The sequence below is a fragment of the Drosophila mauritiana genome, chromosome 2R, assembly GCF_004382145.1.
Source record: "Drosophila mauritiana strain mau12 chromosome 2R, ASM438214v1, whole genome shotgun sequence".
Classification (NCBI taxonomy): Eukaryota; Metazoa; Arthropoda; class Insecta; order Diptera; family Drosophilidae; genus Drosophila; species Drosophila mauritiana.
In genome coordinates, this window is record NC_046668.1 from 9,454,138 (window position 1) to 9,468,021 (window position 13,884).

General features: G+C 45.4%; 1 protein-coding gene across 1 annotated transcript in view; it reads right to left on the reverse strand.

Moving 5' to 3' along the window:
* Positions 1 to 1,335: 1,335 nt before the first annotated feature.
* The window catches only part of LOC117138487 (Krueppel-like factor luna), a 108,714-nt gene continuing 96,165 nt past the window's right edge, over positions 1,336 to 13,884 (reverse strand). The window contains exons 3-5 of the mRNA XM_033300617.1: positions 8,393 to 9,671; positions 8,185 to 8,331; positions 1,336 to 2,087 (exon numbers count right to left, since the gene is read on the reverse strand). Of these exons, the coding sequence (XP_033156508.1) occupies positions 1,912 to 2,087; positions 8,185 to 8,331; positions 8,393 to 9,671 (1,602 nt within the window). The 3' untranslated portion in view covers positions 1,336 to 1,911. The remainder of the gene's footprint in view (positions 2,088 to 8,184; positions 8,332 to 8,392; positions 9,672 to 13,884) is intronic.

Below are 13,884 nucleotides of genomic sequence, written 5' to 3' on the forward strand. Positions count from 1 at the left end.
TATCCGTTTCGTGGCGAGTTGATCTGATTGATATACAGATACATACAAATACGATAACACTCAAATGACACAAAGCACAAGCAACACCGTACATATTGATATCGACCACGATTGCAGTCGAAATCGTCAAAATTCTCTACCCGTCATCGACAATCAGTGAGAATAAAGCTAGAAAAGGAGTCAAACTGTATTTCGTGTTTGTATGTACATAAACATTTATATATATATATATATGAAGAGCTTTTCTTAACTTTTATGCTCCTCTTTCTTGGGAACAATTGGAGAGAACTTTTCCCCACCATAAGCCCCATATACGTTTTCCTATAGCATTTTTAGTGCATGTGTGCTGCAGTTGATTGCCTGCTTGTCATTGGTTTTTGGTTTTCCCATTATTTTTCTTTGCCTTAGCTATTTTGTTGTTGTTGTTCTCTGGATCACAGAATTTCTCATCACACAAACCATAATGATTGACCGATATCTCGATCAACGTTGTATACTTTGATGTCGTGTTTCATTTGCTGAGGGGTGCTGGTGTAAAATGATAAGTCCGTGGAAACATTCGCTTTTCACATACTTTTTCTTTATTTAAAAATAATTAAAAATAAACAAATCATTATAAACAAGAATGAGGAAATGATAAACTACAAAATAAGAAGCAGCACGCAATAAAAAAAATTAAAGATCCAATGAAATTTTTAAGTCTACCGCAAATAAAGAGGGTTCCGAATAAATGTGGGCTTAGCTAAAAAGGAATTGATTGATTTGATTAAATTAACATTAATGAGGCACGTAAAGAAGAATTTGTATGTTAAGTCGAAGGTAAATTTTGTTTCGATTTTCGATTGAGAATACAAATTTTGATTAAATTAGTTAAACGTATCAAAATGTGTTCGTAATACTTTCCATCACTTAGGCAATGCATAAGAGAAATTGTTTACATTAAATAATTACGTATATTCATTAAAAACAGAGCAACCAAATTGCATTTATGTCATATTCCGAATATCAATTAAATTTAATTTAGGCATTCAATAAACTTTATGTTTATAGCTTTCCAATTTTGAGTGGTGCGGTGAAATGTGAAAATTTTCAGACCTAGGCAACACTTAAAATACATTTAAAATTAAATTAAGAAAATAAGCATTTTCAACGTTTTCTGTTTTCTCTCTTTTTGTTTAAAACATATTTTGCACTTTTACTTTTTTCTTGTATTTGTGTTTCTATTTACTGATGCTGACATATGAAACTAATTACTTATCATAATTCTTTACATGTACATATATTTTTTCTAGCTTTTAGTTTTTTGTTTTTTTTGTTTGCTTTTTTTTTACATTTTCATTTTGGCAGTGTTCACATTATGAAAACAAAAATATTATTTTTAATTAAGTTACTATTTTTTTGTATTTTTCCTAGCAAATGCTGGATTTTTGTCGCTGCTTTACTAATTAAAGAAATCAGCTTAGCTTTGGTAAATTGTACACAATTTTTGCTGTTTGTTCAGAACTTGCGGCTAAATGCTAGGTGTGAATGGGGAAATGCGATCAGGCTGCTAAAGCTTAAACTTATTCTTAACAAGGCATTGAAACAAATCGAATTTGCAATTGAAACGATAACGACGATAACCATACGATAACGAAAACGATAACGGCGACAATAATGGCAACACAAATGTCAATCGGAATCAGAGAACTTGAATTTCCATCTTTGTGCTTGTGTTGTGATGTTTTCCTAGTTGGTTTTTTCCTTGATTACTTTCCCACCCCTCATGCTCCACGAATAAAGTGGTTTTGATTAGCGTTACGCAAGTTTTTCATCGTTCCTTGATGGCACACAGTTTCCGCTGGATTCCTCCTCCTCCACTCCGCCTCTGGATTTCCCGGCTTTTCCGGATGGCCCTGCTTAAATCTCGCCTCACATGTGGCGCTTCATGTGCAGCGCCAGGTGATCGGACCTCGAGAAGCAGCGATCGCAGTTGCGGCACTTGAACGGCTTGGCACCTGTGTGTTTGCGGTAGTGGCGGGTCAGCTCGTCGCTCCTCGCAAACCTCCATTCACAGCCCTCCCAGGAGCACTTGTACGGCTTTTCACCTGCAACGGGAAGGAAGGGCGGAAAACTCTTATTAAATAAGTTACATTCAAAATGGCAAAACTAAAATGTGCACAAAAAACTTATATCATATCATAGTTCCAGGGAATATTCTTCAATTGTATACTATTGGTATTATGTTTTGCATTCTAGTTTAATTATTTTGGTCTTACCTTACATTATACAGTATATATACTTATAGATATATATAAAAAATATGAAAACATTGTATCAATGGTGATCAGGCACCATTTTCCCGCAAAGAATCGCCGCATTCGGGTCCTTTGCTTATTGTGAGAGCAATTATCCCGAATCCTTTCGAATCAAGAACATTTTTTCCAGTGTCTAGAAACTGCCGCAGTGGAAAGTGGCTGCAATTTCACCGCTGCTTCGCTGCTGCAGCGCAAACAATAAAGCGCATAAATATGCGTGCTCTGGGAGGAAAAAAGGGCTAGAGTTTGGGGAATAATTTTTTATTTAGCACGCGCCTGCCAAATGAAAAAACTTTTTCGACGCTGGCGCGCTCCACGGACGAGAAATATGCATAAAGTAAAACACGAGTAAACAGAGGGCGGGGTGGGAAGAGCGGGTGAAGCGGGCAAAACGCACAAGCAGTCAGGAATTTAAGACAATTAAAAATGAAAAACTGTAAAATTAAAACCGAACCAAAACGAAACGGAACGAAAAGATGCTAAAGTCGGCGTCGACGGTGTGCCAAGCGCGGTCCTTTGCCAACATTTTTCATGCGTGCCAAAAGCCTCAAAGGATACAAGCCGCCGAGTAGCGCCAAAAGCCAACCAGAGCAGGATCCCGAACCAGAAACAGAAACTGAAACAGAGCCAGAGCCAGAGCCAGGGCCAAAACCAGAATCAGAATCAAAAGCAGAAACAGAGCCATGGCGAAAACCAGCCAGGCGAAAGGAAAAGGAAATGCAGAAGTTGTAATTTCACACAAAGCAACAAAAAACGAAGAGGAACCTAAAAATGCGAGGGCCAGAGCGAGAACGACCTGAATAGAGCGGGGTGTAAAGCCGGCCAGTGCCAGAAAGAACACACTGAAAAAATACGAAAACCCGGCCCGAACCCCCGAATAAAAAAAAAAAGAAAAAATGGGAAAATTATTTCAGTTTAAAAGACAAACAGCAGCCGAGGCAGGAAATTGCCGCCGTTGCTGCCGCTGGAGAAGAAGAAAAAAAAAGATGGAAAATGGAGCGAGATAACCGGCAAGTAGACGACGACAGCCAAGAAAAATGCATAAAGCTGAGTGGAAAACTTTGTAACGCATACCATACACACTCACACACACATAGACTTGGCTTAAAACTTAATGCATGCGGAAATGTGTGATATTTCCGTGCTCAATTTCACATTATGCACTTGCGGCTTTCCTCCCATTTTCCCGCTGCCATTTTCCCGCTACCATTTTCCCCAGCTTTCCAACCCTTCCGTTGACCGGAGCTCGGACTTGCCGGCTGTCTTAATTTCCATTTGTTTACACTTGGCCATAGCTCAAGTCGCAACTGTGCGTGTGCCACTGGATATGTGTTGGTGAGTTCTTGATAAATTTGTCCGTGAACGCCCTCGTATTGATCATACTTGTTTTAAACTTTTAAGTTTTTTATAGCTAGTAAGGAATTTTGGTGAATTTATTGGTCAAGTTGTTGGTAATTCATTCATAAAAATGATTGGTGAATATACTATTAAATTTATACTAATATATACATATATTAAATTTTCTAGATAAATATGTTTTTGATTCGTTTGGTTTTTACAGTAAAACCTCTTTAAGAAAATGTTGCTAATTTCGTTGGATCAATTCTTCAGCTAAATATGTTGTTGATTTCGTTGGTGAATACCTTGGTGAATGCCGATTGTGTTGGAAAGTGCTGTATGTACATAGGTGCATCTAATGGCAGCGAGTGTGGGTGACAGCCACTTGGACTTTGGCATGTTGTCAGAACTGTTTGGGAATCGAAGCATTTGGCAATAAATAAGGGAATGCACACTCGCACACATATCGTTGTCTTTGGCAGTTTGTTGGCTACACTCCTCTCGCTCTTTATCAGTTTTTCTCTGTTTCTGGGCATCCCTGCAGTCATCCTGCCGCTCCTCTCTGGCTGTGTAAATCAGCGTCAAATGCACAAAGTGCAGGCCCAGAGATCTAGGATGCGACCCCCAAGAGTCTCGTATTGAAGTGCATTTAAACGGCAAAAGAGCTGGCAGCAGGCGGTCGGCAATCCGAGGGCCAAAAGCAGCGATAAAGCACCCAAAATGGCCGTGTTATCTGGCCATTGAAGTGGCCCGGCAAAACGAAACGAAACCAAAAACGAAATGAAACCGAAACGAGGCAACAACAAAACGTAGGCGATGCGCCAATAACTGACTAATTGGATACCCTCTTTTAAAGAATTTAAATATGAGAGTTCTTAATAAAGTGCTGTGTGTGGTAAGTTGGTTTAGCTTTGGGAAATATGTTTTCTACGATTAAACCCAATTTGCCTATTGATTAAAATATACAATTTACTTAGCATAATTCATATATATGATATTAACAGACAATCGGCATTCCCTTTCCCTACCCTCTTTGAAGCACCCAGCGGACCTGGCCCAATAGTTGGCCATTACTCAGGCTCTGGATATTGGCCATTTCAACGGGCCGGACCCTAAAGTACATGTATGCAATGACCGCGCATGTGGAGCAAGATGGTTTTCCGCTTTCGCGTTTTTCCGCCCAATGCAGCGGCAGCCCTTTAATTAGTTTTCATGGCAAGTCATCTGAGCTGACATTGTTAGCCGCGATGCAGCTCCACGGGCTCGGGCCAAAACGCCAAAAAGCCAAACAGCCAGCCAAGGCAATCGGCAACTGGGTTAAGCGATTTTCGCCTGCTTTTATTTCCTCCAATCGCGCCGAGACGTCGCCATGTTAATTTATTGAGCCGAACGCAGTTAAAACTTAACCTCAGCCGTTTGTCCGCATATATACACATATATATATTGATAGTTTCAGCTGCGATTCTGTGGCACTGGCAGGCCATAAAGCCAGCACTGCACTTGTAACTTGTTTAAAGGCAATAAGGAGGCGGCCACGATGGAGGACCGCCAATGCAACCGCTTAGCAAAAAAGTGGAGAAAAAGGAGCAGCGAATGGAGCCAGTTAATATTTTATAAATTTCACTTGGCGCTGGGTTTTAATTTCGCCCGGCAATAGGAAAGAATGCACCGGCGGGACATGCGATGTGGAAAAGCGGGGGTGGGTGGGGGAGCGGGTGGTCGGGAAATGGCTGAGGAATCCCTTTTCCTCGGTGGCTCGCCTTTTTATGGAGCTGCTCGATGCCTCCTCGGCTTTTGCACTCAACACAATTTTTATGGTCTGTTTGCGTCTTTTCACTTGATTGCACTTGTAATCTTTTCTTAACGGCTTCGGCGTCTCGGCGCTTTTCCTGGTTTTGCCGGCTTTCCCGGCTTTTCCAGACTCTGCTTGCATGCCACTCTGGCACTTTTATAGTCGCCTGCGTTTAACTAATTGAAATCGTTTGTGGCCAAAGTTTGCGAGGAGGATTTTATTTCGCCAAATGTCGCTTTAATTGATATTCAATTGGGCCGATAAATATATATACATATATATCTGTTCGGTGTGTGTGGCCAGTGTGCTCGAATGGGTTTCTAATTAAATGGCGACGGGCAGATGGAAATGCAAATGGAAATGGCAATGGGAATGGATAGATGGCAAAAGCCACAGGAGGAAATGCAGGAAGTGCGCTCGAAAACCCAAATCAAATTAATATCACTGTCTGTTCCGCCCAAATTCCCCCGGAAAATGTTCAAGGACACTGTTTGGCAACTAAATAATAGCTCGTCATCAATTATTCGCATGCGTCCGCTTTTCAAATGCGCCAACATTTAAAGAATCCTCCATCTAGGCGCTCTAATGAAATTCTCTGCCGAGCTGAGCTTCATTTGCCATGCAAAAAACGTAATTCATTAGGTTTTCTTTAATTTAAAAAACCTCGCCTGGTCTCCATGGTATCATTAAAATAATTACGTTTTCCTTTTTTCCGCCCGGCTCCCCCCATTCATAAAATTCTTCTTTTTGCCCGTTTTTGCCGAGCTTTTCCGCTTTTCGGTGCCAAATCAAATGTTTCAATCTTATCGTCGGGCCAACACCTTGGCTTTTGATTTATTGGTCTCACCGGGGTTTTCCCTATCTGCCCCGCTGCACTTGCCAGTAGTTGAACATGTGTAATTAATTAAAAACTCCTCAGGTTCAAGGAACACTATAGAACTTTTCCTGGCAAAATTAACACTTAAAGCTGTTGAGGCAACAAAACAAGGCGCCAACAGCAGGAAGGGCGCTTGTATTCAGTTAAGTTTGGCTTCGGCTTCGGTTTTGCCCAAGATAAACTGAGAGTTATGAGCAAAAACTTTGACTGTTATGGATTTTTATTGGGCCAAAGGCTTTTGGCTTTCCTGTGGCAAGGGCAAACAACAGCGGCAGCAGGTCCGGAATTCGATGTTAATTAAAATGTTAAGCCCCAGCGGCCCGGGGCCAAAGTAAATTTATAAATTGAGCAATATCCTGCGGCCGTCACAGAAAGTTGCTGCTGTTGACACTCGCCACAAAGTGGCAGGATGGGCCTAAGCCTTGAGCTGCACATGAATCTTCCTTATGCGCCCTCTGTGATGGCCACGCCTTCAAGGGGCCATTTCGGCAGTAACCGAGCAGCTTTGACCAACATTCGGGCACTGGACAAACAAACCCACATATACATGGCCATAACCATTGTCGACTTGAGTGAGAAATTTGCGAGGCCTGAATTTCATTTGCGAACCAAACATGGGCTGGGCTGGCAAAGAACAAAATGCGACTTGGGAACACTTGCATGCATAAGTAAACAAAAACCCACACATACAGGCAGCTCTTTATCCAGGGTATCATCGATTCGGCACCGCTCCAGAAAGTCAGCCTTCTCTTGGATATGAATGGTTTGGCAACGGCATTGCAAAATCATTTGCCTGGCATTTGAGTGCGTGCCAAATGATTTGTTGGTGCCACCCCTGCGGTGCCCCAAGCCGAAAACTGACAAGCCAAAACAAAGAATGAATCTACCACAACTCATAAAGCAAGCTCCTATTTCTGCAGATGGAAAAATCAGGCAAAGTTCTCAGTTTTCATGGGGTTTCGAACTGAAACTTAATGGTACATATGTCTAATTTTTGTGCTTGCTAAAATGTTTTCCTAGCTATCAATTGAACTTAAACTCTTTTGAAATTTGGAAAAACCATTCAATTTTTTTTCTGAGTGCACAAGTTTTAACTGAATGCGCACAAATGTTGTTCGCCAGCAACTGCAAACTTTTTTTGCCCACTTTTTGGCAGAACTTGAAATGGATTTTGGTTTTCTATTTTATGGGTTAAGTGTTCGCTGGCAAAGCTCTTGTAAGCGCACACGCACACAACCAACCGAGTGGAGCCCAAATCAATAGATTTGCTCTCTCGTGTTCGAATGTGGTTGTAATAAAATTACATTTCAACGCTTGCTGCACGAGTGTGTGTGTGTGACCAATATTTCATGTTTGAATTATGCGATTTTTATTGAAATTTCAAGCATCGTCTGCTGTCAGGCGATGAGGTTGTTTTTGGTGCCCAATTGCCGGTGCCCCAACCCCGTTTGGTTCCTCCCCGGCTCCTGCCACTGCTCCATTCATCGTTTACATCATCCAGCCCATTGCATGTTTTTGCCTGGTTTTCCCGCCGCGACTGCAAGGCTGTGGAAAGTGGAGCCTGGACAAAGGACGGTGTCGCGCAAACAATGCAACATGTCACTCCTGCCTGTCCCAGGGAACTCTGCCGAGGACATTGTTGTCGCAGGCCTCTGATTTATTGGGCAGGAGCACCGGTGGATGAGTAGGAGGAGGGGCATGGGCAGTGGCAGGCGGTGATGCAGGTGCGTTGGGGATTCGCCGGCCCCTTTCCCGGGGCACACGCTTTTAATTGCCGACTGTGGCAGTTGGAAATTCGGATCTGTCAGTGGCACACACATCGCACACACTTCTTCTCACCGCACTCATTCAGTGCATTCATATTTTTCGGGGCGACTCACCTGTATGCGTTCTTTGGTGGGCCTTCAGGTGCGAGCTCTTCGTGTAGACTTTTTTGCAGCCCAGAAATTGGCACTTGTGTATCCGCCGCTTGGCGTCCGGGCTGTGATCGCTGTGATGCTGGCGCGGGTGGTGCGGTTTCGAGGAGCCTGCGGGTCACAAAAAACATGGATGAGGCTTCGAACTGGGTCAAGTACTAGTGAAACTCACCATTCGCCGACTTTTCCGACCGTTGCGAAAGCACCTGTTGCTGCGGCGTCGCGGTGTTGATGCTATTGCTGCTGGTGTTGCTGCTGCCATTGATGTTGCTGCTGCTGTTGCTGCTGCTGCCGCTGTTGGCTGCTGCACTGAGCACGGCGGCAACATTGGCATTGCCGTTGTTCTGCATTTGGATGACCCGGGCCAGACTGATGCCAGCCGCTCCTGGCTTCCCGTTGGCCGTCGTCAGGCGGACGATGGTGCTGCGCGGAATGTTGCTGTGTGTTGGCTGGTCGCTGCTGCCGCTGATGCTGCTGCTGCTACTGTGGCTGCTACTGCTGCTGTTGCTGCTGCTGTTGCTGCTACTGCTGCTGCTGCTCTTGGGCGAGTTGCTGCCGATGTTGCTGTGGCCAAGGGCCTGTGGCGATATGCTCAAATGCTGGACGGCCAGCTGTTGCTGCTGCTGCTGCAGTTGCGTCATTGTGGGATTGCTCTGGCTGGTGAAGCGCAGGATTGCTGTAGCGGGTGTGGAGTTGCCGGGCTGTGGATGGAGCTGCTGCTGCTGCTGTTGCTGCTGCTGCTGCTGCTGTATCAGTGCCGCCAAATCGTTGGCCTCCAGCTGCTGGGCGTAATTGTGGCTGCGCAGGTTGGACTCTGGCGAAGAGGGCGGCGTGAGCGTGGGCAGCACGAAGTCCTGGACATGCCCCAGGTGCATTCTCGCATTGCTGCCCGGGTGATTCTTGGCCTGGACCACGCGCACCTTGATGCCCGGCGCCGAGCTGTTGCGGGAACTGACTGTGATGGTGCTGCCACTGCCCAGACTGCTCAGCGGGCTGGCGATGATGTTGCTGCTGCCGGTGGTGTTGCCGTTGCTATTGCTGTGGCTATTGCTGCTGCTGATGCTGCTGCTGTTGCTGATGCTGGTGGGCGTCATGTTGCCCGCACTGCCGATGCTGGGATTGGGGGAGATGGCCGAGGGCGGGGCTGCGAGCAGCACGCTCAGCTTGTCGTCACAGCCCACGTCGTCGTCCTCCTCGTCGATCCGCTCCTGCTTAACCAGCACCGAGCAGCTCAGTGCCTGGGAGCCATTGCTATCCCAAGAGGTGCCCGAGCAGTTGGACGAGACCGAGGAGGTCGTCGAGATCGTGTCCAGGTGCTGCTCCTTGATCTTCAGCTCCTCGAGCAGGCGGGCGGGTGTGGAGAATATGTCCCACGGATTGTCCAGATTGCTGTGCATCTTCTTCTGCAGCTTGGGCTCATCCCGCAGATAGCGCTCCAGTTCGTAGCAGGTCTGTGGATGGAGGAAGCAAAAAGCGAAAGTTCATGAATATGTTGGTCCATTAGGGCGTTGAGGGTGGCTAATGGCTGCTGTGGCCCAATTCAATTTGCCTGGCTTACACATTGCCAGCATTTTCGAGCACATTAAGCTGATAATTTAGGGACGCTGCCCGCGGCCAGAAACATAAACATAAATTTCAAATTATGCTTTATGCCTGCCGCAATTACAGGTAATAATTTTGCGCATTGGATTTATTGCCGGTTGCATACTTTCGGGCGCCTGACTTTGCCTAATGGAGGCGACAATTAAGTGCACATGAAAGGGGCCGCCGCCAGGTGATTCGCTGGAGTGGGTGCTTCAGTGGCTGACTGGGCGGTTGGACGGGTGGTTGGTGCGCCGCCGGCGGGCGGTTCCTTTGATCTGCGCTCCACTCGAGCGGACTCATTTCGCAACTCGTTGCAAGTGGTGTGCGCACGGTAAACAGCAAACTGCAAACATGCCGCCGGCACTTGCCACGCCCCTTCGATGCACTGCTGCCAATAAGGGGCGGGAATCTTTTTTTTTTAGGGGGGAAGTGACTGGGGAATTTCGGTGTCCTGCGACCCTCTTAAAGTCACCCAAGTCAGCCACAAATTGAACACATGAACGGCAATTTGGCCGGCCATTTGTAGGGGACCCCTGTTCAAATTAGGGGAATCCCAATTTGATTGGGGCTGCTAACAAATCTTATTAAGTGCGATGCAAAGCGCAGAAAACCAATGAGTCGGAATAAGCAGCCGCATCAGCAGAAGGGTCGAACAGGGCCCGCTTTGACCATTTTTCCAGATCTCACACATGCCCGCCGCGTAAATCACTTTAAGTGTTATTTCAAGAAAATAATTGCAACACATAAATTTGCGCAACCCTTTCTGCCACGAATGTAGCACTGAGCTCGCCCGAGAACAGGGAAAACTATAATGGTTTATGAATCGGGATAATGGCTGAGGGTCTCTGGATCGGGCTTAGACTTTCGGTTTTGGCCTCAGCACACACAACACATGATTAATGGGCGGCTGCTGCTGCCGCTTGTGTTGCTGCTGCCGGTGCATTTCCCGCCCGCTTTTCCTCTTTTATTTTCACTCAGACAATGCTGGCGGGGGGCAATCTTTGAGCTGAAATCTAAATAAAATGTTACATGCGCGCAATGCAAAAGCAATTTGATATATTGTTTTGGGTGGCCTTCGGGGGGTGATGGGTGGGTGGCAGGTGGCCAAGGGAAGTACTATCAAAAATGGCATTTTGATTTATGCCCCGCCGCTTTTGCTGCTCGCGGCAACGGCGATGCTGCAAACAAATCACGTGGGCCAACAGGCCAAAGATTAGACGCGACTTTCAAATTGCTGCCGGCGAACAAGGACTGCCGTGTAGATACAGATACTCGCACCTTGGAACACCTGATTGATGGCCGGCGGGAGTGCAGTTCAGCTCCTGGCCAATTTATAGAAAACAATGACAGCTTAGCTGGTGTTTTTTTTTGTTTTTGTGGGGGTGGTACAACAATATGGCGAGCCGTTCGCCATGTTAAAACCCAATTATCAAACTAATTATGATCCTTTATCTCTGACTCGGCAATTAGGATAATTAGCAGTGTTGCCAGGACGGCTGGCATTGTTGCGGAGAGCGCTGGCCAGTTCGAATTTGGCCAACAACTAAATGCAAGGATTTTAATTAACGAGAGAAAACCACAGGCAGATATTGCATGCTCTGTGGGCGGTGCAAATGGGTTCGAAAATGCGAATTATTATTGATAAGTGCAAAATCTAATTGCAACCACTTTGAAATGCCAGCCAGTCATCCGTCCAAGCCCTAATATATGCCACTACCTGTGTTATTAATTCAGATGGTCTAACCATATCCAACAAGGAAGCCCAGATTAAACGAGTGTAAGCCGACTAGTGGGTTTTATGGCCAACAATTCGGTAGCTGCGTTGAATAATATCCGTAATTCTCGTAAACAACGTGCATGTATGTATATAATTATGGATATTGACGGGTTTCCTACTTAAGCCCTTAACAACAGCAAGAAGTACACTTAGCAGCAGATTGAAGAGGCCAAAAGTTGACTCTTTGTTGTAATCAACATAATTATTGTTGGCGCAAACTTCTCCAAAAAGGGAAGAAAACATTTTCCCCCCATGTGTGAGTAAAACTTTTCTACTTTCTTAGGAAAACTTTTTTTCTGCTCCTCATTTGTGTTTAATAGAAATTTATTTGCCCGTCTAGGATGCGTGGATATTACTGGAGCGGAGGGTGACAACAAAACACTTTTGCGCACTTTTTGCCAGCAATTTATGTCGCTCCACTTTGGGCCACATAAAAATCCTCATTTCCGTGGCGTTTATTTGCCGTCTGCCTTATGTTTCGTTTTCGTTTTCTATTTCTATTTCTATTCCGGCTCCTGTTTCTGATCCTAAATTGTGGTTCCCCATTTCCCATTTGCTTTTTTCCACTTTTTGGACTTTCCCGGAACTGTGTTTTAACTCGGAGCTGGTTTATGCGATGCACTTAGGCGATGTGGTGACAGCTGCGGTTATTAAAACCTGCAAATTGTATTTATATCCCCATGGCAAAGTGGAACCCAGATTTTGACAAGCCGGAAAAAAAGAATAGACATATTTCGGCATAAATTTATTGGCTCACAGATTACCAGGCCAGACCAGACCAGACCAAAACGGGGAGATTCTGCAGATGCGAAGGATGTTGGCACACTTTTAGGCTAAACTTGTTATGGGAAGAACGCTTGTGACTGAGCCGCCGCCACAATGGAAAGTTGGAAAAAGGAATACTGAAACGAAATCCTTAAATTTTTGCAATTATCTAGCCGCAAATTGTTTGCCGAGTCTAGAGCATTTGAGTTCTCAAGAGAACTCCCATTGTGTGCGGCACGAGCAAATAAAATTTTGAGCCAAACCGGATGAAATGAAATGTTTGCCCAAGGACCAAGCGATCCAGGACTTTGGTGGCAAATTGAATTTGGCCACAGCAAATAGAGTCTGTCATTTCCCGGGGTTGCAAGTGAGTGTGTGTGTGTGCCCGCCACACATGCTAATGTAAAATAAAAGCCTGCGATTAAATTTAATTATCTAGCATGTTTATTAAAGTCCACAAATGCGATGCGGCGGTGGAAGGGGAACGGAATGGATATGGATATGGGCGGGAGTATCGCACAATTGGGAGAGATTTCGAGTATTTGTCTGCTTGGCACACTCACACTTACTCGCACAAAGACACATCCTCGTCCTGGCACGCACTGGAATGGAAAATACCGCTGGCTTTTTGGGGCTTTCCCAGCGGGATGCCACGCCCACCCCCAACCGACGTCCTTGGTCGGCGGAACATATTTAATTATGTGTGTAATTGAAAAAGACGCAACGGCAGTTAAGGAACATACGCATGCCTCAAGGAAAAGCTGCTGTGTGAGAAAAATCAAGCCGTGACTATTATGCGGCACATGTCTGCGAAGTGTCCTGAATGTCCCGCTGCGATTTCAGCGCCCCAGTGTGTGTGTGAGTGTGTGCGAGTGTGCGAGTGTGTGAGTGTGAGCCCCTCCTCTCGGTGCGTGTCTGTGTATTAGAAAGACATTAGCAGACAACAGCGGGCGGCAATGGGCCTGCGGTTACAAAAATGCTTCAACAGCAGCCGAGCAGCAAGCCCCAAGGACCAGGACCCAGTATCCAGTATCCCAAATCCAGGACCATGGTGCCGAGAAGCATCTGCCGGCGCCGAAGAGCGCGCTACACAAATACAATTTTGGCTTCTCCTCCGCCGCCTGCATTATGTCATTTAATGAGCCATAATTCCAGTGAGAGCCCTCGGCCCGAGGGAAATGTTTGGCGAACATTTTTCCGTTTTCCATTTGTGTTGTCGTGCTGCCCGCCCCCACTTTTGAAAGTTTTAATGAAGGAAACGTAATGGAATTATGCCAACAATTAATGCCGCCCCAAGTGGAAGCGAAGAAAGCACTTTAAGACCAGCACTGGTCCATTTAAGATGAGCGCAGTAAACCCAAAGGTGTCATCTCCTCTTGTAAGATAGTTACTTCTAACGACCATCGAAACCAATTGTATACGATATTCCATATTTCCCTCTAGAAGACACAGGGTCCCTGTGCTTGCAAACATGGAAATATATATCCCTTTGAGTTCTCCTTAGAATGAATATGTTTATAAGCAATCATAATGTGTGG